The sequence below is a fragment of the Cannabis sativa genome, chromosome 1, assembly GCF_029168945.1.
Source record: "Cannabis sativa cultivar Pink pepper isolate KNU-18-1 chromosome 1, ASM2916894v1, whole genome shotgun sequence".
Lineage (NCBI taxonomy): Eukaryota > Viridiplantae > Streptophyta > Magnoliopsida > Rosales > Cannabaceae > Cannabis > Cannabis sativa.
This window is the reverse complement of record NC_083601.1, coordinates 20226608-20248621: the sequence shown is the minus strand read 5'-3', so window position 1 is coordinate 20248621 and position 22014 is coordinate 20226608. Positions and strand designations below refer to the sequence as shown.

Genomic DNA, 22014 nt, shown 5'->3' with positions numbered 1-22014 from the left:
AGTAAGAATAAAAGAAGACAATATAAAAAAGGTATAGAATTTAATTTCTTCTAAAATAAATTATGGTTGGTAAAATTACGACTACTTACACAATTTGTGATTTGAGTTAAAAATAGGTGATTTTATAAAAATATTAAATTTTGGGTAAAAGTTTATAATTTTACTGTGATACGAAATCTTTTACAAAATATTGTCTTTTTATAGAACAATCGTAAAATAATAAAACAGAACAATTAAAACAACAATGAAATAACTAAAAATTTATAACCGTAGAATAACAGTAAAAATTTAACACAATATATAGTATTTTTTTAAAAAAAAATCACTTTATTGTAAAAAAGTAAAAAAATTAAATATTTCAGTATTAGGTGAAAAACCCCTAAAAATAAGAATACCAGGAACGGTTTATTAGATTTGTCCACTTAGTATCAATACTTGGTGAGCTTTAAAGTTTGAACTTTTTGCCATTCATTCCTATACTTGGAGAGTGGTATAATGTGAATTCTCGTATGATGAATATGTTCTCTTATATGTACACATATATGTGTATTGTGTAGGGTACCACAATACGTGTAATGGAAAAAAACAACAATATGAACTATATTATTTAAAAGGAATTTATTAATAATATGTCATACATATTGATGATGAAGCCATACACAACAATACATAATAAGCAGGATGATCATATATATCAGCCCAAAACAGAAAACAAAATAGGAATTTAAAAGAAAAAAAATATAATAAAACACACAAAGCCTTCCCCAAAACAAGAGGCTTGATTAATTAGGACACTGGAAGCCGGAAGGAACACCTTTGCCGCAGTAATTAAGAAGCAAGCTCAATGAAATAGGAACATTAAGGTTGATGCCCAACACATTAGCTTTAAGAGCAGTGCAAAGACATACAGCAGCTTCTAGATCGACCAGGCCATTGATGAGTGGGCAGCAAGGGGTCTTGGGTGGTGTCCCAACAACAAGGTGAACCAAATCATTCAACAAGTTTGCACACACTCCTAGCTTAAGTGTGTCCAAAGGACACTTGGTCTTGTAGCTAGGGACAGCCGGTGTTGTTGTTGCTGGGCTCTTTGGATAGTGTTTATTCTGACCTGATGGTGGGCAAGGGACATAGGTAGAGCTAACCATGGTGAAGAACACCAAGTTTAGCAATAGGAGGAGGGCAGTCGAAACTTGAGTAAAACCCATATTAGAGAGAGAGATGAAGAGAAGTAGTATAGAGTTATTATGATCACTCGATGGAGAATGTTGAATTTGGGGTGTCCTTTTTATAGATATGCTGGTTATAATTATATGGATTTGGAAATTAATTAAAGTAATTAATTATTAATTATAAATTGGCTATTCATGGAATATATGATTATTATTGATTAGCATGTGACCATGTAGGATCGGTATATGTATATATTGAAATGTATGTTCATATACCCGGCACCAACCTGGCAATCCAACTAACTTGAATCGAAGAGATAAGCTAGACTAATTAAAGATTAATTGAAGAGTTTTGGAGTTTTCTGTATTGGGGTTGATCCACATTATCGATGTGTTTGTGGAATTTGTGAATTTATAATTAACTTCTTAATCAGTAATAAGTTCATGATTTTGTTGTAAAAAAATGGTTTCTAATGTTATTATCTACGAACTTTGCTACTCTATTGTACTGCATGGCGATAACTAAGGTTAATTAGTTAGAGAGTTTTCATCTTTATTAATATATATTCATTTCATGAAAATAAGTTGCTCTAACAAGTAACTTTTTAGTAATGGTTTAGTTGAGTTCATGAATGTTTAATTTGAGGAATTTGTAGAGTATTATAACTGATATTGATGGTGCAGAAACTATTAATTAATTATCACTAATTTTTTCTTCTGAATTATAACTATACACATAATATTAAGGGGCCCGTGAACATGTCTACTGTATAGGCACAACATGATCATAATATATATATTATTATATAATAAATATTCTTTTAAGCACACCCGTGAACAATATTTATACATAATCAGATGTAGCATCAATTAAATATATATAAGGAAGACGACTAGAAAATAGAGTAAAATAAAAAACATTATATAAAAAATAGAAATTTGCGGCAAAAGTTCCTAAAAAGGTCTCTTTGATGCAGATTAGTCTCCAACCTCCAAAAACCAAAAATAGCGGTAATAGTCCTCAATGTCACACTTTTTATTTGTCCGTTAGTCCTAATTTTAACTGAGCCGTTTTCTTTTTAAAATTATCATGTGTCAAAATATTATTGGTCCAAATTATTATTTTAATTTAAAAAATAAAATATAAATAAATAAATAAATAAGTTATTTAAAAATGATTTTTTTTTTTAATTTTTCTTTCTTTTCTTCTTCGTCTTCTTCTTCTTCTCACTGCTAGAAACCCACCACCAACCCCCAACCCCAAACCAGCACCACCACCACCATAACCACTCTCTCTCTCCCTAAGACCCCCTTCGACCACCATCTAACCCAAAGCGTCGACCATGATCAACCCAAAAAGCCACCCCAAAAAGCCAACCCAAAACCCAGATTCTTTTCTTCAATATACAAACCCTAATTAACCCTACACAACACCAAACTCTAATTAACCCTAATTCTTTTCTTCAATATACAACAACCTCACTTCTCTCTCTCAAGAAATTTGGGTGGTGGTGGCATCTCGGGTGTGGTCAATGGAAGAGGAGAGAGTGAAATCTGGGATTTAGGGTTTAGGCCGAAGGGGAAAGACGGCATAATTTTTGTTGCAGGCCGGAGGGGAGAGGGATGAGACGTAGGTGGAGAGAGAATTTCTGGGCTTGGACGCTTGGGAATGGTTGAGGTACAACTGGTGGCTCGGAGTGGTTTTCGGAGAAGGAGATGGATGTTTAAGATTGAGATGGTGCGGCTGAGAGATCAAGAGGGTGGGTGGTGAGTTTTGGTGGTTGGTTGACAATATGGGAGCAGGTTGGGGGTGAATCGGTTTTACAGTGGAAATGAAGAAGATGAAGAAGACAGACGAAGAAGAAGAAGACGAAGAAGAATTAAGAAGAAAATAAAAAAAAAAAATGAAAAAGAAAAAAAACATTTTTAAATAATATATTTATTTATTTATTTATTTTTATTTTTTAAAATTAAAATAATAATTTGGACCAATAATATTTTGACTTTTGGCAATTTAAAAAAAAAAAAAAACGGCTCAGTTAAAATTAGGACTAACGGACAAATAAAAATTGTGACCTTGAGGACTATTGCCGCTATTTTTGGAGGTTGGGGACTAATCTGCATCCAAGTAACCTTTTTGGGGACTTTTGCCGCAAATTTCCCTATAAAAAATTGTCACCAAACCATTTTGTCTACGAATTAAGGGCGGTATTCTAATTATATTTTCTTATGTATGTAATAATTATTATAGGACTCGTTTAGTACGCCATATTGTATTGTGTTGTATTATATTAGTATTATTTAATACAATATTATATTTGGTATTGACTTGTATTAATATATTGTATTGTATTGTATTACTATTATTTAATCCGGGTCTCGTTCCTGGGTCCGGGTCCGGTTCCGGTCCCAGTCCTGGGTCGGGGTGTTGGTTCGCGGGGTTTGAGTCCGGTTCGAATTTTGGGTCCACGTCCAGGTCTGGGTACGGGTCGGGGTCGGGGTCGGGGTCGCGGTCGAGGTCGGGGTCTGGGTCGGGGTCTGGGGTCTGGGGTGCTGGGTCCGGGTTGTGGTCCGAGCCGGGTCCGGGTCTAGGTCTAGGTCCCAAGTCCGGATTGGAGATTGGTGTCGGCCCCGAATCCTTTATAAATATTATAATACAGACCATTTGTTATGTATTAAATAATACAACATACATTGTATTAAAATTTTTGGTCGTAATAATTAATACAATACATTGCTTTATCCAAACATAGTGTTATTTATTATTTAATACAATACGACCCTTATACGACATACCAAACGAGCCCATAAGAGCTTATTGTTCATTTACTGGAGATAGAACTCATGATCGATAGATACATTTGAGCTCGTGATTGTGGAGACTGGAGAGCCAAATTAATGTATATCTATTCTATATAAAATGTGGTTATTTAACAGAATTTTTAGTTTAACAATTTTTTAACAAAAACTAACATAGAGTTAACGATTTAAAATTTTCAATCTTATTTTTAAATTCAAAATATACTAAAAATAAATAAAAAAAAAAATAAAATCTTTCTTTTCCTGCGATGGAGAACATTTTTTTTCCTACGATTGATAATAAGTTAACCATTGGAATTTTTTAATTCCATTCTTAAACCCAAAAATTCCCTATGATATTGAACAATGGAAGTAAACCATTGCAAAATTAAAAAAAAAAGTAAAAAAGCAGGTGGAGGTTGCAAACGGATTCGACCTCACATCTCTCAAAAGTACTTTGTTCCTTAGCGTTTCATATACATTGATAAAATTTTATAAATTAAGAATCTCAATCGGAACTTGAACCAAAAAAAATAGATTTATGCATGGAAAAAAGGTCGTAGAGCTTGATGGAACCATTGGCTACGGCAGTGACGAGTGTTTTGCTAAATACCCCAGAACATCACCTTTCAAGACAAAAAAAAAATAGTGTAGTGTGATTTATGAATCGTAGTACATGAAAATTTTGAATAGATTTAGAAAAAAGAAAGGGGATTAAACCATTATTTTTTTGTACCTGCCTAAAGAGAAGCATTCCTCGTCGAAGCATTCCTCGGAGATGTGTCAATCATTTCAATTTCTTCCGTACGGGTAATGTTGGGTTCTTCAAGGAATTGAATTGGGATTAGATTAGCCTTATCAGTTATATTACTGCTTGTAAGTCGGGCTAACGCATCAGCAGTTGTATTTTCTTCTCCTAGAATTTGCATGAGAACGTAGCTCTTGAATTGTGCAAGTAGATCATATATTTTGCTTAGATAAGCTATCATTTTTGCCCCGGGCCTCGTACTCTCCAGACACATGATTTACTACTAACTGTGAGTCACTATAGATCTTGATGTGTTCAGCATGTAGCTCCCGTGAAAGTTTTAGACCGTCGATGAGTGCTTCGTACTTTGCTTCATTATTGTAGGCTCTGAACCCAAATATGACTGCCCCGTGCAGGTGTTGCCCCTAGGCGTGTAGAGGGCAATCCCTGCACTGGACAGTTGATCTGTAACTGACCTATCTACATGTAATTTCCATGTAGGTTTGTCTTCATTGTTGCTCGGCTGAGGTTCTTGTACTGGCTCCGGGTTTCCTTTTGAAATGCTTTCTTTTTTGCCCATATACTCAACTACGAAGTCCACTAATGCCTGTCCTTTGATTGTTGTTCGGGGTTGAAAGATTATTTTGTACTCACTTAATTCCACTGCCCATTTGAGTAACCATCCAGAAGCGTCAGGTTTTTGTAATATTTAGCGTAATGGTTGGTCAATGTATACCCGAACAGGATGAGCTTAAAAGTAAGGCCTTAACTTCCTTGGTTCTAAGATTAGGCAGTAAGTAAGCTTTTCTATCAGCGGATATCGTTCTTCAGCTTCAACTAGTCTTTTGCTGATGTAGTAGATCGGATACTAGACATTGTTTTCTTCCCTGATTAGCATGGTACTTATAGCATGTTCTGTAACAGCTAGGTATATTCCTAGTTCTTCTCCGTCCAGAGTTTTTGAGAGTACAGGAGGTTTTGCAAGTTTTCTTTTAAGTTCTTGAAAGGCCTTCTCACATTCCTCCATCCATTCAAATTTCTTATTTCCTCGCTGGATGTTGAAGAAAAGAACACACTTGTCTGTTGACTTTGAAACAAATCTATTGAGTGCGGCATTCCTCCAATTAAGCTTTGGACTTCTTTGGTTTTTGTAGGCGATTTCATATCTAGGAGGCTTGAATTTCCTCTGGATTGGCTTCAATACCTCAGGCATTGACAATAAAACCGAGAAACTTACCCAAGCCGACTCCAAAGGTGCACTTTAAGGGATTGAGTTTCATGTTGTATTTTCTGAGGACTTTAAAGCATTCGTTCAGGTCATCTATATGCCCCCAGCCTTCCTGGATTTGATGAGCATGTCATCCACGTATACCTCCATATTTCGTTCGATCTAATCTTTGAACATTTTATTTACCAATCTTAGGTAGGTAGCCCCAGCGCTCTTTAGACCAAATGACATGACCTTATAACAGTATAGACCTATATCTGTTCGGAAACTTGTATGTTCTTGGTCTGGTGGATGCCTTTTGATTTGATTATACCCCGAATATGCGTCCCTAAAGCTTAGGATCTCGTGCCAGGCTGTTGCATCCATGAGCTGATCTATTGTTGGAAGTGGAAAACAGTCTTCGGGGCACGCCTTGTTGAGGTCGGTGAAATCAATACGTACTCGCCATTTTTTGTTGGGCTTGGGTTTTAGTATAGGGTTAGCTACCCAGGCTGGGTAGAAAGCCTTAATGATGAAGTTGTTATTGCGCAGCTTTTCTACCTCTTCTTTTAATGCTTGTGCCCGTTCTTTGTCCAACAATCTTCTTTTTTGCTGAACGGGATGGAAGTTCGAATCAATGTTTAGGGCGTGTGAAATTATAGAAGGATCGATACTGACCATGTCTTCATGCGACTAGGCAAAAATGTCTAGGTTTGCTTTTAGAAATTTTATCAAAGCTGATTTTACTTCAAGCAGCAAACCTTTGCCAATTTTGAGTTTCCTGGTCAGGACATTTGGGTCGATTTCTATCTCTTCCAATTCTTCCACTGGCCCAACATTTGTATTTGGTTCCCCAAGTCGGGGATCCACTTCTTCGTCACCGCCTTGGGCAACTCCCTATTTGGCAATGCTTTTCCCCCTGTCCTAACTTTGTCCAGAAGATTCTTCCTTTTTGGCCTTGGTCAGGGTAAGGTTGTAACATTCCCGTGCAACTTGTTGATTTCCCTTTACACACCCTACCCCATTCTTTGTTGGGAACTTGATGCACGAATAGATTATTGATGTGACAGCCTTTAGGTCATATAAGGCTGGTCGGCCTAACATAACATTAAAAGCTGATGGAACATCAACTATCACTACAAGAAAGGAGACCTTTTATCCCACTTTTTATCCTTAACAAAAATAAAAAGTGGGATAAAAGATATGTTACAACTTTTTATCCCACTTTTAGATTTGGCATCTCAAAAATAATATATAATATTTTTTTAGACAAGGGCCGTGTTTGGTTGAACATTAAAAAAAAAAAAACCATAGTAAAAAAGGAGTTAAAGATTGAATTTTTATTTACCAACCAAACAAGCTCCAAATGACTTATGTATATCAAGGGCCTTGTTTGGTTGGTAAGTTAAAAATCTATTTTTCTCTCTTAAAGTAGGATAAAACAATAGCAAGTGCCAAACAGGCTTTAGTTAAACCCTTTTATCCCGGTTTTTTGCTAAAAACCGGGATAAAAGGGTTTAACCCAAAACCCTTTAATTCACTTTGGACAGACCTTTTATCCCGGTTTTTTGGTTAAAAACCGGGATAAAAGCTTTAGGTAAATAAATTGCCCCTTAGTCTCACACCATAACACGCTGCCGTCAGACCATATTTAACCCTAGCTTCCTCTCAATCGCAGGTGCGATTTTTCTTCTTCTTCTTCTTCTTCTTCTTCTTCTTCTTTTTTTTTTTTTTTTGCCTTGGTTGTACAATAACTGTTTTTTTTTTCAAGTAGGAAGGAGAAGACTCATCTCCATCAGCATCACTAAAGGAAGAAGAAACACATTTTCAGGTACAATAACTTCCTCTTTTTTTCATTTTAATGACTTTTTTTATCAAAAAACATTTTTTTTTGCTTCTATCTTTACATTGAAATGTTAAATATACCAATAAAAATCATTTCTTTCATATTTTTAGGAAGAAAAAAAGTGAGTTTGTGAGTGGGTATGATTGAGTTCGAAAATTTAAGAAAATTTTAAGTGAGTTTGTGAATGGGTATGATTAAAAATTTGTTTGTTTATTTATTTTTAATAAAATACATTGAATATTATTTTTTTTGTTACTTTTTATTTATTTTTAATTTAGTATTATTGTTGAATTAATATATTTAGTTCTAATCATATATATGTATTTTTTTGAGTAATTTATTTTATTTAAATTAGAATGTTATAATTACCCACAAATAATGTACACCTATGCTAGTAATTAAAATTTATTTTACACCTAGAATTAGAATATGTTACAATATTATTTTTTTCAAAAAAAAAAAAAAAAGAATGTTGTAGTTAAATAATGTGTAATGTGAAGGTAAATTAGAAACTTAAATATATTTTAAAAATAATTTTTGTTTAAAAGAGTGATTAGTTTTCAATTGCTCTAATATATTGATAGCGAGAAAGTCTTAGTAACTATAGTCTACTAATTATATAAATAATTTTTATTTGTGCTTGTTTATACTTAATTGTAGATATATTAAATAATTTTGTGGTGATTATTTTTTTTTTATTTCTAAGAGCTTCAAGAATATTATTTTAAGTAGTTACTAGTTACTATTCTTACTTAGTTGGAAAAATCTGTAGTACTTTTTTATTTTGTATCCTAGAACTGTAGAAAATTTAAATTATTTGAAATTGTATTAAATAATATACAATTATCCTAAACTCAAATAGATTTTAGAGATTTTTTTATCTAAAAGGGTAATAGTTTTCAAAAGGATATATTATATTGGATATTGTAAATTTTTTAGTTATATAACTATTATCTACTAACTATATGTGAATAATTTTTAATTGTGTTTGTTTAAACTTAAATATAGATGAATTGGGTGACTTTGTGGTAATTTTGGTTTTGATTTCTAAGAAGCATCAAGAGCATTATCGTAAGTAGTTACTAGATACTATATTTACTTAGTTATATAATTATTTAGTTACTAGTTATATATGTATGAGCTAATTATTATCATTATAATTTAATTTTTATTGAAACTTTTTATATTATATTTAATATTTTAGGTTCTGGTTCGTTATTGGAAAACAAAGTAAAATTTCGGTGATCATTAATAACTTTTTAGAGGTACGTTATTTGCTTATTTATTTCTACTAATTATCAAAATATTAGAGGAGTTTGAATATATTAGATATTCATTTGTAGTGAAGTAGGTTCTGAGATATACTATACTGTGGTGAACGAAGAATTAATATATACATGTTATATATTATGATTTTTATGTCTTGTTTCCCAATTTGTTGTATTGTTTTTGTTGTATGTTAGGTACTTATGAAATTGGAAAATGTCATAAAAAGAAGGAAAACTCTGTCCAATTTTTTTTAGAATTTGATAAACGAACATATTTTTTTATTATTTAATTAAAAAGCATGCTTAGGATTGTATTTGAAATTTTTAAGTTTCTTACAACTTGTTTATTCGGAAATCATTTTTTAATTTTTAGAATGGATAAATCATGGATGAATGATAGAAGAGAAACACCACGATTTTAAGAAGAATACAACAATCTTTTAGAGTTTTGCCTAAAGAAGCCACCCCCATTATCAATATTGGAAGGGTAAGTTTAGAGCTTTAGATTACTATGTACTAACTTACATTCGTCTTGTTAAATGCTATTATGATTATTTTGTCTTGTTTCCCAATTCGTTGTGTTATTTTTGTTGTATTGTTAGGTAATTATGAAATTGGAAAATGTCATAGAAAGAGGGAAAACTCTGCCCAATTTTTTTTAGGATTTGATAAATGAACATATTTTTTATTATTTAATTAATAAGCATGCCTAGGAATGTATTTGAAACTTTTAAGTTTCTTGCAACTTATTTATTAGGAAATTATTTTTTAATTTTTAGAATAGATAAATCGTGGATGAATGATAGAAGAGAAACACTACGATTTTAAGAAGAATAGAAAAATCTTTTAGAGTTTTGCCTAAGAAGCCACCCCTATTTATCAATATTGGAATGATAAGTTTAGAGCTTTAGATTACTATGTACTAACTTACATTCGTCTTGTTAAATGCTATTATGATTATTTTATCTTGTTTTCCAATTCGTTGTGTTGTTTTTTGTATTGTTATGTACTTATAAAATTGGGAAATGTCATAGAAAGAGAAAAAATTTTGCCCAATTATTTTAGAATTTTTTAAATGTTCAACATTTAAATCCTATTGAAGTCATAAAAGAAAAAATAAATATATACTCATCTTTATTATAAATACAAACATATAAAAATACTTTCATTTTAATAAGTTTTAAATTTTTAATTTGACAGCTTGGCGACCTATCCCAATGTTGTGAGGAAGAACATCTCGTAGCGCTTCAACAATAGTGGTTAAATCAATTACTTCATTGTTTATAAATATTGATCAATAGTATTTTATTGTATTTTTTTATACACTAGCAATTTATTATGTGTAGTATTTTAGAGAGATTTGCATACAATGTAAAATATTATTTATTAATTCAAGTTACTAATTATCACTGTTGTTTTTAAAAATTATTTTAATCATTTAATTTTTAGTTAAATTTTTTATACATATTCAATATAATTATAAATATAAAAATTAAATTTAATAATTATTGCAAAAATACAAATGCAATAAATTTAAAAGAAAAAAAATGTGAAACACCTACATTGGATAAAAGGTCACCTTTTAAGATCTTTTATCCCGTTTTTTTTTTTAAAAAAAGTGGGATAAAAAATGACCTTTTATCCCGGTTTTTAAATAAAATCTGGGATAAAAGATACCCTTTTATCCCAGTTCTTATGAGAAAACCGGGATAAAAGGATACTTTTTATCCCGCTTTTCTCATAAGAACCGGGATAAAATGTCTCTTTTTATCCCAGTTTTTTCAAGGACTTTTTATCCCACTGGCATATATCCCGGTTTTCATTTTAGCGAAAACCGGGATAAAAGGCCTTAAAAACCGGGATTAAAGGCCTTTGTTTGTAGTAGTGTATCATAAATTGTGCCATCACAGTTATGCTCCTCGGAGCTTGTCCAACAGTGAGGAGTAGACGAATTTGCCCCAAAGGTGCAACGCTCTGGCCGGAGAAACCATATACTGGTTGGGTACAGGGGATCAGATCTTTGAGTTGGAGTCCCATCTTTTCATATGGTGTTTTGAACAGAATATTTGCAGAAGCTCCATTGTCTATCATAGTCCGGGCCACTATTTTATTTGCTATCTGTACTTCCACGACCAAAGGATCGTTGTCGGGAAGCAAACGTGAATGGAATCTTCTTCAGTGAAGGTTATTGTGGGTTCCCCTACCCGTGGAATTTTTGGCTCCCTTTCTCCTACGACCAAAACTACTTCCTTTTGTTAGTGTTGTAAAGTTCGGACATACCTCTCCCGAGCTTTGCTCGAATCTCCAGTGATGTGTGGGCCCCCAATGATGACTTGTAAATGCCCGTCCACTGGTGGTTGCATTAGTAGGTCTTGGTTGTTGTCTGCTTGGGCGGCCCGCTGATTCTGATCGTCCTTGACTTACTTTTGCACGTGTGGGTTATTTTTCCTTATCAGGTATTCAATTTCCTGCTTTAGGTTGTTGCACTCATTTGTGTCGTGGCCATAGTCTCCATGAAAATGACAAAATTTGGACATATCCCGCTTGCTTATGTCCTTTTTCATGGGAGCAAGCTTTTTGTACGGGATCACAGATTGGGTTGCATGTTGATTGTCTCTAGGTCGTCAGTTAAGATAGAAAAGGCAGTGAATTTGGAAGCATTTTCTTTAGGGGTTTGTTCGGCTTTGCCTGCGAACTTTCCCTTCTTTCCATTGCATTGTCTGCCATTGATATTGGATCTTTTGCTGCACGGAGTTGAACTGCTAGGATACTGTGGGTTCTGAACAGAAGCTCCTGCTAAGGGGACATGTGGTTTGCCCGACCTAGGTTCAACATCTGCTCAGAGAATGGCCTCTTCGAGCTTGGTAAACCCATTTGGCCGGTCTAAAAACTCTGCTATAGATCCTACAGGGAACTTTTCTTGATATCCTTCCATAGTTCTCCGAGTACTTCAATGCCCCCAGTATGGCTGCTAGCCTCCCTTCTTCAGTTAGCCTTGCTACTTTCGTAGCTTTTGTCATGAATCTGCTTATGTAGGCTCTGAGAGGCTCTCCTGGTCTTTGTTTCACTTCGACCATGTCTTTTAAATGTAACAGAAGTTGGGGAGAAGAAGAGAACTATGCATGGAACTCCGAGGAGAAGGCTTTTCATGAATTAAACCTTCTGGTGGTAACTTAAAATACCACTGCTATGCAGCTTCTGAAAGTGTAGCAGGGAATACTCTACATCGCACATCACCTCGTACCCCTTGTAAATCCATTTGCATTTCAAAATATTTAAGATGTGATAAGGGATCCTCCTTCCTTGTGTACATCTTCTAGGTCAGCATTTTAAACTTGAGGGGTAGCTCCATGACGTTGATCTCGAGAGAGAAGGGTGATCCGCGTGCTCGGTCCAGCTCGAGATCAGTGAGTTTTTGGTTGGCCAGGCCTTTGAACATATTTTTTAATTCATCTAACTGTGCTTGCACTGATGGGTGAACTAGTTCCGCCTCTTGGCCTACCTGTGTCACGTCAAGATCTCTTAGAGTTGGGTCCTCGATGCGAATACCGGGCTGAGCGGACGGTTGAACATATTGTTCGTCCAGACCCCTCCTTCTATTCAAATCATCCCTGAGATCATGGGTTGTACCCAGTCTGTTGAATACTGAGACACCAGGTTGCCTCAGTGATTGGTTGGTTTAGCCGGTCTGTTGGCCAGAACTGTCAGTTTGGATGGAGTTATTAGGTATAACTCCACCTAAAGAATTGTCAGATAAGGTCTGGCCACTTACCACTTGGCCCACAGGTGGAACTAGTGACCAGGGATTGGACGGCTGACAGTTATGAGTTTGGGCGGTATGCCCAGCAGGAATTTCTTATGTGCCGCCTAGCGGGATACTCAATGTTGCATCTGGTTGCTGATTAGCAACTTGATAGGCTTTCCGTATCAGTACGGTGGCCTGACTTGTTCGGTCATCGATGGTTGCCTGTTGAGCCTTCAATGTTTCCATCTCTCTATCCCTCCATTCAATGAACTGACGCCTCTGCTCTTCGAACGCAAGGTTCATTGCAGCACAGAGCTCTTCTTAATAATGATGCAAGGTATTAGTGTGACCTTGCATGAGTCCAAGAGCATTGCAGAGGTTCTGAATCTTAGTATCATCTTCTATTGTCGTCTGAGCATTGGTTGTGGATGGGATTCCAATGCTGGGAGTGCTCTGATCGGCTGCCGAACTGGTGTTCCCAGTCTCTTGCACACCGGGTGTGATCCCAGCCAGAGGGGATGTCACACCTTGGCCCACAATAGGTGGCTGCGTGTTTGGTTATTCAAGATTGGTTCCTTGTGGGACTCTTGTATTCCTAGGAGTCTGCAATGCAGGATATGTTAACAGTGGATCACTCTGGTCAACCACGCCTCTACGAGTTTGCACCACCATTTTGTGTGTCTGATAAAACTTAAGGCAAAGAGCAAACTTGAGTTTTTCTCTCAATGAAAGAACTAAAATGTTGACCTCGCTTTTAGCCAACGACAGTGAGTCAATTAATAAGCGATAAGAAATGTAATTAAGATAGAGCAAAAAATAGTAAGCAATAAAGAACACAAGATTTTAAAGAGGTTCGGCTCCTTTAGTTCGGTAATAGCCTACTCCCCTTAGATTTTATTGACTTGAGAACAAAGAATATAATGTTTCCCCTCTCAAAGTTCTCACAATGAAATCTCTGAGTGTCTTCTCTTAGATCTCTCTGAAGCAATTCTTTCGACCTCTTTTACAATGAGGATGGATCACTATTTATAGGGCTAAATGCATGAGGAAAGGTTTCCCTTTTGCTTACAATATCTATAATTGGTAAGAACATACATTACATATTTAGAATACATAAAATGAGAGATTCGAACAATTTTCCATATCAATCTTAAAGTAGTTATTAAGTCTTGATGCACGGTCTAGAGAGATGACTTTATTTGTTGTTCGGATCATCTGCCTTTTCTCTGTTCGATCAGGAAAACTTTATCCGTGCAGATGTATTACTTGAAATCTGTTTGGAACACTTCTCTAGCAACCTATAAAGAATAACAGACACATGTCACTAATTCATGCTGCCACATCATGGTGCTAAAAATGGGATAACAGATACTTCATGGTGTTAAAAATGGGATAACAGATACTTTATCCTTCACCTCCAATTATATATCTCCTTTTGCTTTAGAAGATCACTAGTATTGGATAAAGGATCGTGCTGGTGTCTACAATGTAAAAATTGCATACCACTTGTTGCAGCAATTAAAAGGTAACTGGGGCCTTGACCATCTTTTTGATTTTCAGAAATCTTTATGGTAGTTACAAATTCCCCCTCGTGTTAAAGACCTCTTGTGGAGAGCTTCCTTTAATTTCCTACCTACTAAGGTCCAACTATGATCAAGACACATTATTCTTGATACTGCTTGTTCTCTCTACAACTCAGCACCTAAATTCGCCCTCCATCTCTTTGTTAGCTGTAACTAATTTTTCCAAAACTGTTGGAGGAAAGCACTATGGTCATCTAGAGATAGTATTGAAGGTACTTTTGCACCTTGATTTCAACACGGCCGGTCTTTCAAGTTGGACGAACTCTGATATTGAGCTTATATTCATGTTGTGTTAAGCACTTTGGAGATGCTGCAATGACTTTCTTTGGAATAATATTTAACCATTAGTTGATAGAGTTATCTTATTTTCTAAACTCACCCTTGATCAATGAAAAACTACTCAATCTATGTTAGGGACTCTCTCAAATAGCTTACCAGCTATTTTTGAGGGTGATGAACATTGGACTAAACCGAACTATCCTATGATCAAAGCATGTAGATGGGGCAACTTTTATTGATGAAAAAAAGTTTTGGTTGGGATTTTGTGACAAGAGATCATGATTGCAGCTTCTTTGAAACCTTTCAAGCAAGTAAACTTAGTTATGTTAGAGCTGATATCGCTGAAGTTGTAGCAATTAAAGAAGCTCTCAGTAGAATAAAAAGGAACGACTGGCAAAATATACAAGTGGAATAAGAGTGTATTAATGTTGTTCATGCTATCAACAACAAAGTTCATATATTTTCACTATATGGCATCTTGATTAATGAGTCTAAAAAGTTGTTATTTGTTTTGAATAATGTTTCTATTACTTTTGTTAAACAATTTGCAAATAAGGTGGACTTATTTCCTTATAAGAGACTCTTATTTTAAAGTTGGTCGTACTCTTAGTAGATCTTCTATTCCTGCTATTTTATCGCCCTTGTTATTGAAGGATCTTGAATTAATATGTTTTCAAAAACATAAATATATATATATATATTAAAGAAAAATTTATGGCATAAATTATTTATTTTGTTCATTTTGCTACTATCAAATACCTAAACAAAACTCAAAAATAGCAACAAAAATACTCATGATTTTCTTTTATGTTATTTTTATCAATATTTATAATAAGTTGTTTAATCTAAAAAATTTATTTGAAAATAAAAAATTAATTAAATTAAATAAAAAAACTTTAATTTTAATCTATTCGACAACATAACCATAATTTTAAAATACGACTTCCATGATCGACCCAAATAAGATTTGAAGGAGTGTTATGCAGAGTCAAATTCGTCGCTAGATGTGATTTGACAATTTTGGACTGAGAATTCAGGTGGTGTTTGATTGGGAGGAATGAAAATATAGGAATGAGAATGAGAATGGAAATTGGAATAGGAGTGGAATGGAATAAAATCTGAAATGCATAAAAAAACTGATAAAAAATATTATTAAATTTTTTCAAATCTTGCATTGAAATGGTCTTTCCTTCTATTTTAAAATGGAATAGTCATTCCACCAAAATGGTGGAAAGGCCATTCCATTAGAATGATATTCCAATACTTTAAAATGCAACCAAACAAAAGAATGGAATAAAAATTGTTTCCTTTCCATTCCATTCCATTTCATTACCTCCAACCAAATGCCACCTCAATGTCTTAACCCAAGTCGAATTTATCGTTGGCTAGGAGCCTAGGATGAAGTTGGCACCGGCGAGTTCACAATTTTGGAATACGTCGATAGCCTAGCCAAAGATGAAATCGACGGTGCCTGCCATGGAAAGAAAGAGGGGCAACAAGAGTGCAAGAGAAAGAAATAAAAAATAATAAATACAATTTTTTATTTTGTTTATTTTTTAATTTAATTAAAATAAATTACTTTTTTTTTATTTTAAATATTTTAGATTAAAATACTTATAAATTGATATGTGGTATTCTAAAACACTTAACAGACATGTTAAAAGAGTATTGATGGAAACAACACAAAATAGGATTTCGAATATTTTTGCTATTATTTTTGAGTTTTGGTTATTTTATAACAAAATAAATAAAATAAATATTTATACCATAATTATTTTTTTAAAAAAAATTTAATTACACAATGAAACAAAATTTTGAAAGGGCTACACGTTATGTTGCTATGTGGCTACGCCACTATAACACTATGTTTGGTAGAAGGTAGAGGAGGAGGGAGGGAAAGGGGTGGAGAGAGGGATAGAAGAATTGATGAATACTCTTGTTTGGTAAGAGAAAGGAGACCCTTCTCTCCAAATACACGATTTTTAATTCTTCCAAAAATGAGAGAATTGAAGAAAAAGTTAAAATAACAATCTAAAATTACTTTTGCACTCTTCAAAATAAAATATATAAATGAGTAAATGAGTAAATTGTATTGCTTAAAAATGATCAATTACAAATGTATAAATTAGTTGATGCAACTCAACTTTTCAAATCAAATTTTATTCTCTCTACTTGTTTTTTCTCTTTTAAAATGAGAAAACTTATCACTAATATATTTTTCAATTCTATTTACAATTACATGAATAGCATATGTTTTCACTTCCCAAATCATAATATTCGGAGCTTCTTAAATTCTGTAAAAAACTGCATTAACAGTTGCGATATAAACATCCTTTTGGAATTTTGAATGTTGGCACCTCTCTCTTGATCGAATTCAAGACTTTGTCCGACTCAAAAAAGTTCACCACAATCCCTGCCCAATAGGAAATTCTGCTACTAATTTTATTACTACATCAGCAGCCAAAAAATATGACAATGAGTTTCAGTGCAAGTATCACAAAAGAGAGGTATATATCATTATGAATGACACCAAATTTGGATAGTCGGTCTTGGATTCGCAATCTCTTTCTACATGCATATATATGCCAACCAAGTGATGAACATGTGTTGTAAAATACTAAAATTAATATAATTCCAAATATAAGTGTACCTGACTCTCTTCAAGCTCTGATCCTTCGGTCAAAGTTTGAGACAAAGTTGAAAAATATTGAATTTCTTGACATGATTTCAACTGGGTTAACTTTGTCTTTAATTAATCTCATTATAATTTTCTTTCAATACCAACACCCCTTTACTTTTTCATTTGGCCAAATAGAAAAATTCACATAAAATGAGGGGAGATTAGATTACTTACTCACTCTCTTTTTCTCATATTTTATGTAAATTGTAATTGAGGGGATAAAAGAAAAAAATATACGGTTACTTTTATACTAGTTTTATAATTTTAATTATTTTAGATTTCAAAACTAATTTATATTTATTAATATTTTGAAATGTATTATATTTATATTAAAATATTTTTTTTTTTAAAAAAAATGCATAATTAAATTTAAAAGAGGTAGTAACGAAATACTAGTTACTACCACAATAGAATATTTATGTATCCAATTACCCTGTTTTTAACATATTCTTATTTTTTAAAAGAGATTGCCAGTTTACTTTAATTATTATAAAGTGTTATTGCTTTGCTCCTTCAAAAAATAAAATAAAATGTGTTATTGCTTTACATTGTTTTCTGTCCAGCTTGAGACAAATATTCTACTTTTTTAACAGTGGTACTGAAAGGGTGAACTTGTTCAGAATTAGAAAGAAAGAGAAAGTGGTAAAACAACTGGTAAAGAGAGTGTGTGTGAGCTGTTTGACTGACTAGCTTTGTTTCATAAAATGAACCATAAACACATATATACCAGCGGAGGCTCAGCTCCACAAAATCGATCCTTTATGCTTTTTCAGTCAATAATAATAATTTCTGGGTGCACATCTAATATCACTCCTCAAATCAAGTAAAAATCTTCACGTCATATTATTTTATTTTATTTTTCTTCTAGATTATTTTTTGCAACATTACTTCTAAAAGCTCTCAAATAATTAGCACTCTCTAAATTGAAAAAATTACACTAAATACCTCTTTTAACTAAATGTCTTTAATTTTTACCCTCTCTTTTAAAATCTATTATGTTTACTTCTTTTTTCAATTATTCTACTAATTTAGCCCTATCACTTTACTATAATTTTCATTCTTCCTTAATTAAAATTTTGTCCCAACTTTTCCAAAACCTATATACATCCATCTACAAAGAATATAAATCTATTATGCTTGAAATTATGCTTTAGTCATATGAGTGTGTGAAGATAATTTGGGTATAATACTCATAAAAGAGTTATTTATGAATTAAATTTAATTTGAAGGTAAATTTAATTAATGTATAAAAGAAAAAGTATTTTTCAACTTCTCCCCTCTAAATTTGTCTCCATATTATTAGGGTCCGTCTTCAAATTTAGTGAACCATAGAAAACAAAATATTTTTGGGCTCATATTTAAAAAAAAAAAAAGTATTTTTCAAAATTAGTAAAAAAAATATATGTATTATTAAAAAGGTAAAAAAAATTTGAGCCCCTGGGTTAGGTGAGCCCTAAGCACAAACCTAGTCCATCTATGTTTAGGGCGAGCCTGCATTTTGTCATACACATTATTATTTAATATATTATTAATTTGTTTTAACTTTATTTAAAAAAATAGGGAAAACATAATTATAACATCAATGTCAAATTTTAGCATCAATATTATTATTTTTTAGGTTTGCATCCAAATATCTCCAATAGTTAGCTTCTTATAAGCATTCTTCTTTATCACCAAGTATTCTTTTCAAGCATCACCATTAAAGATGCTTTATTATGCACCAATACAACTTGGTATTTTTATATCTAAATATTTTAATCTTAAATTGGTTTAACACAGTAGCAGATATTACTTTTTATTAAGGATTTTAATTCCGACGCTCCCATTACTTTTTATAAAATTACGTAGTTAATTACATTACTTCATGCACACACGTACATACGTACGACGGGTATTATACGTAAAAAGCATGCATATACAATACTTGCATTTCCCTTACATTGATTTCAATTATAATATATTAACCCCGCTTTCATTAAAAACATACACACACCCATACACACAATAACAGCATAGAAGAACACCACCACCCAATAAATAATTGACTATATAAAATAATTAATACAACGACCTCATCACTAAAAATTGAGCTCATCATCACACTAGTGCAATCTATCATTAATAAAAATTGGTATTGCTCAATTCCCACCCCCAGTACTTGAATTCACATAACATGAAATTTCATTAATAATATCATCCAAACCTTGAATATTGGCTTGATTGAAAATGTCAGTTAGTGGCAAGTGATCACGATCATGATCATCATCATCATCAAAAAAGTAGTTATAACTAGCGATATTTTGGTCAACAGGTTCATGACTTATTTGGCCACCAGTCAACGACGTCGTTTCATTTTTGGCTAAGTGGTCGTTAAAGTCCGCGGCTACGACGTCGTTTGGGTTTAAAACAGCTACATCATCCGACATGAAAATCTCGTCCAAATCAAAATCCATCGAAAACTCGGAAGTCTTATAGTTAATAACGTTGTTTATGTCAGAAGAAGCAGTAAGGTTATAATTATTATTACTTTTGGTAAAATGATCACTAATTTCCCATGAAGGAATAGTTTGACCAACTATGATTTGCTCCTGATGATCATTATGGTGATGATGATTAAGTAGTAACCAACTACTGGAACTGGAAGTAGGATAATAAGAAGGGTCCGTAACAACCTTGGAGCAACGAACTGCTTTTGTACGGATGACGTGGCCATTCACAGAATCATGATCATATTGATCATACTGATCATGATGATGATGAGGATCAATCGGTGATGATCTTTCGTTGGAGGTTTTCATAAGCTCTTCTAAAGATGTTCCTTTCACATTAATATTAATATTGATATTATTAATGTTGTTCACCCTCTTCCTCAAATTAGTGTTCCAGTAATTCTTAATTTCATTGTCTGTTCGTCCTGGTAATCTTCCCGCAATCAAAGCCCACCTACAATATAATATATATTTACGTACATTTAAAAAAAATTATACAAAATTCAAAATATAATAAATGTAGATATATAATTGACATATACAAATTAACGCTAAAAGCTAGGTACTAGGTAGTAGTACTTTCTTTAGAAGTGTTACACTAATATTTATCAATTAAGAATTAAGTATCGACTTCCGTATAAATTAATTTATTTTTCACCATCACTATCAGGAATGACAAAACTGCAAGGTGTGACTTCTAATGTGCTAATAGCAATGCTTGTATACATATATATAATATATACCTGTTACCCAAGAGCCTATGCAGTCGCACAATGAGATCATCTTCATCAGTGGAAATGTTGCCTCTGGTGATATCTGGCCTCAAATAATTTAACCACCTAAGCCTGCAACTCTTCCCACATCTCTTCAATCCTGATCAGTTATACGTACATATAGTCAGTTTATATAAGAAAAAGAAGAACATATATATATATAGATGTAATGTATGCCCAAATATACCAGCTCTTTTAGGAAGATCTCTCCATTTTCCAGGGCCATTTTTATGAATGTAGTCAGCAAGGATTTTGTCTTCGAGAGCAGACCATGCTCCCCTGTTTAACCCATCTTTCTCACAACATGGTGATCTCCCCATATTAAGTTTCCCTCTTTCCTTACTATTATTATTACTTAGGCCCCCAAATCCAAACTCTCTAAGTCAACACCAACAATACTACAACTAACTCAAAACTTTTGCTTCTTATTCTATTATGATGTATGATGTGTCATATATATAGAGAGATGGGTAATAAATCACGACCTATATAAATATATGAATAATTCATCATTGAAAACACGTGGAATTAATATTTTATGTACTTATAAATAAGGGGACCACCCCAGAGAATTAATTTATAGAAACGTGGGATATATTTCGGCCCACTTAATTATATATATCCTTTTGCAGGTGATTTCTTATTTTTACATGCTCCATATCACTATATATTCGTTTATGCAAACTAATTATTAGTTTTCCCCTTTCTCTTTTTTATTTTTCTAAATTAACGTACTTTACAAAGCGGGATCTCTTAAATTATTTTTCTAAAGACTTGTTTAGAACGCCGTATTAAGTCGTATTGTATTGTATTATATTATATTGAATTGTATTTTATGCAACTTTTTATGTAAAACTGTATGTGGTATTAACATAGTATTATATAAAAATATGATATATATATTTATATATATAAATAAATTCAATATAATACAATACGATCTAATACGGCGTTCCAAACGAGCCCTTAATATTTTATTGTTTTGACCAGGAAGGTCCACAAGGTTTTTTCTTTATTATTTTTTTTTTTTTGAAAGTAAGGTTCAAAAAAGTTAAAAAGAAGCAAATTGATGAAATTAATTTACTTTACTATTCCTATCACGACCCGAGCCCTAAGCCGTGGCAGATTTGTAATATCCATAATTTGGGTAGTCAAATGTCACACTTTGACCATTGTTGAAAGATAAAGCTTATAAATGATCCTTTAATTTATATCACAAAATACTAACTTAAAAGTAATGGATTAACTCCTATATTAATAGGAAAATATTAGTAACAAAATCAGGACCACTCATCAATATAAAAGAAAAATAATATCCCCACAGTTATGTAATCACCAAATAGATAGATTTAATAAGTCAATAAAATACCAAAATAATACCTAGCATCCATCATTCCTCATTTCTAACTAGTACATAGACAATTTAAG

At 33.0% G+C, this 22014-nt stretch overlaps 2 protein-coding genes across 2 annotated transcripts; both read right to left on the bottom strand.

Moving 5' to 3' along the window:
- Nucleotides 1-503: 503 nt before the first annotated feature.
- LOC115701994 (14 kDa proline-rich protein DC2.15) lies at nucleotides 504-1469 on the bottom strand. Its single transcript, XM_030629460.2, has one exon. The coding sequence runs from the start codon at nucleotides 1203-1205 to the stop codon at nucleotides 783-785; it is 423 nt and encodes a 140-aa protein (XP_030485320.2). The 5' UTR covers nucleotides 1206-1469; the 3' UTR covers nucleotides 504-782.
- A 17591-nt stretch (nucleotides 1470-19060) lies between these two features.
- LOC115701997 (myb-related protein Hv1-like) lies at nucleotides 19061-20906 on the bottom strand. The gene is made up of 3 exons (XM_030629464.2): nucleotides 20774-20906; nucleotides 20557-20686; nucleotides 19061-20267 (listed from the first exon to the last, which is right to left on the bottom strand). Exons 1-3 carry the CDS (start codon nucleotides 20904-20906, stop codon nucleotides 19463-19465), a joined length of 1068 nt encoding a protein of 355 aa, XP_030485324.2. The 3' UTR covers nucleotides 19061-19462.
- Between the last annotated feature and the right edge of the window lie 1108 nt (nucleotides 20907-22014).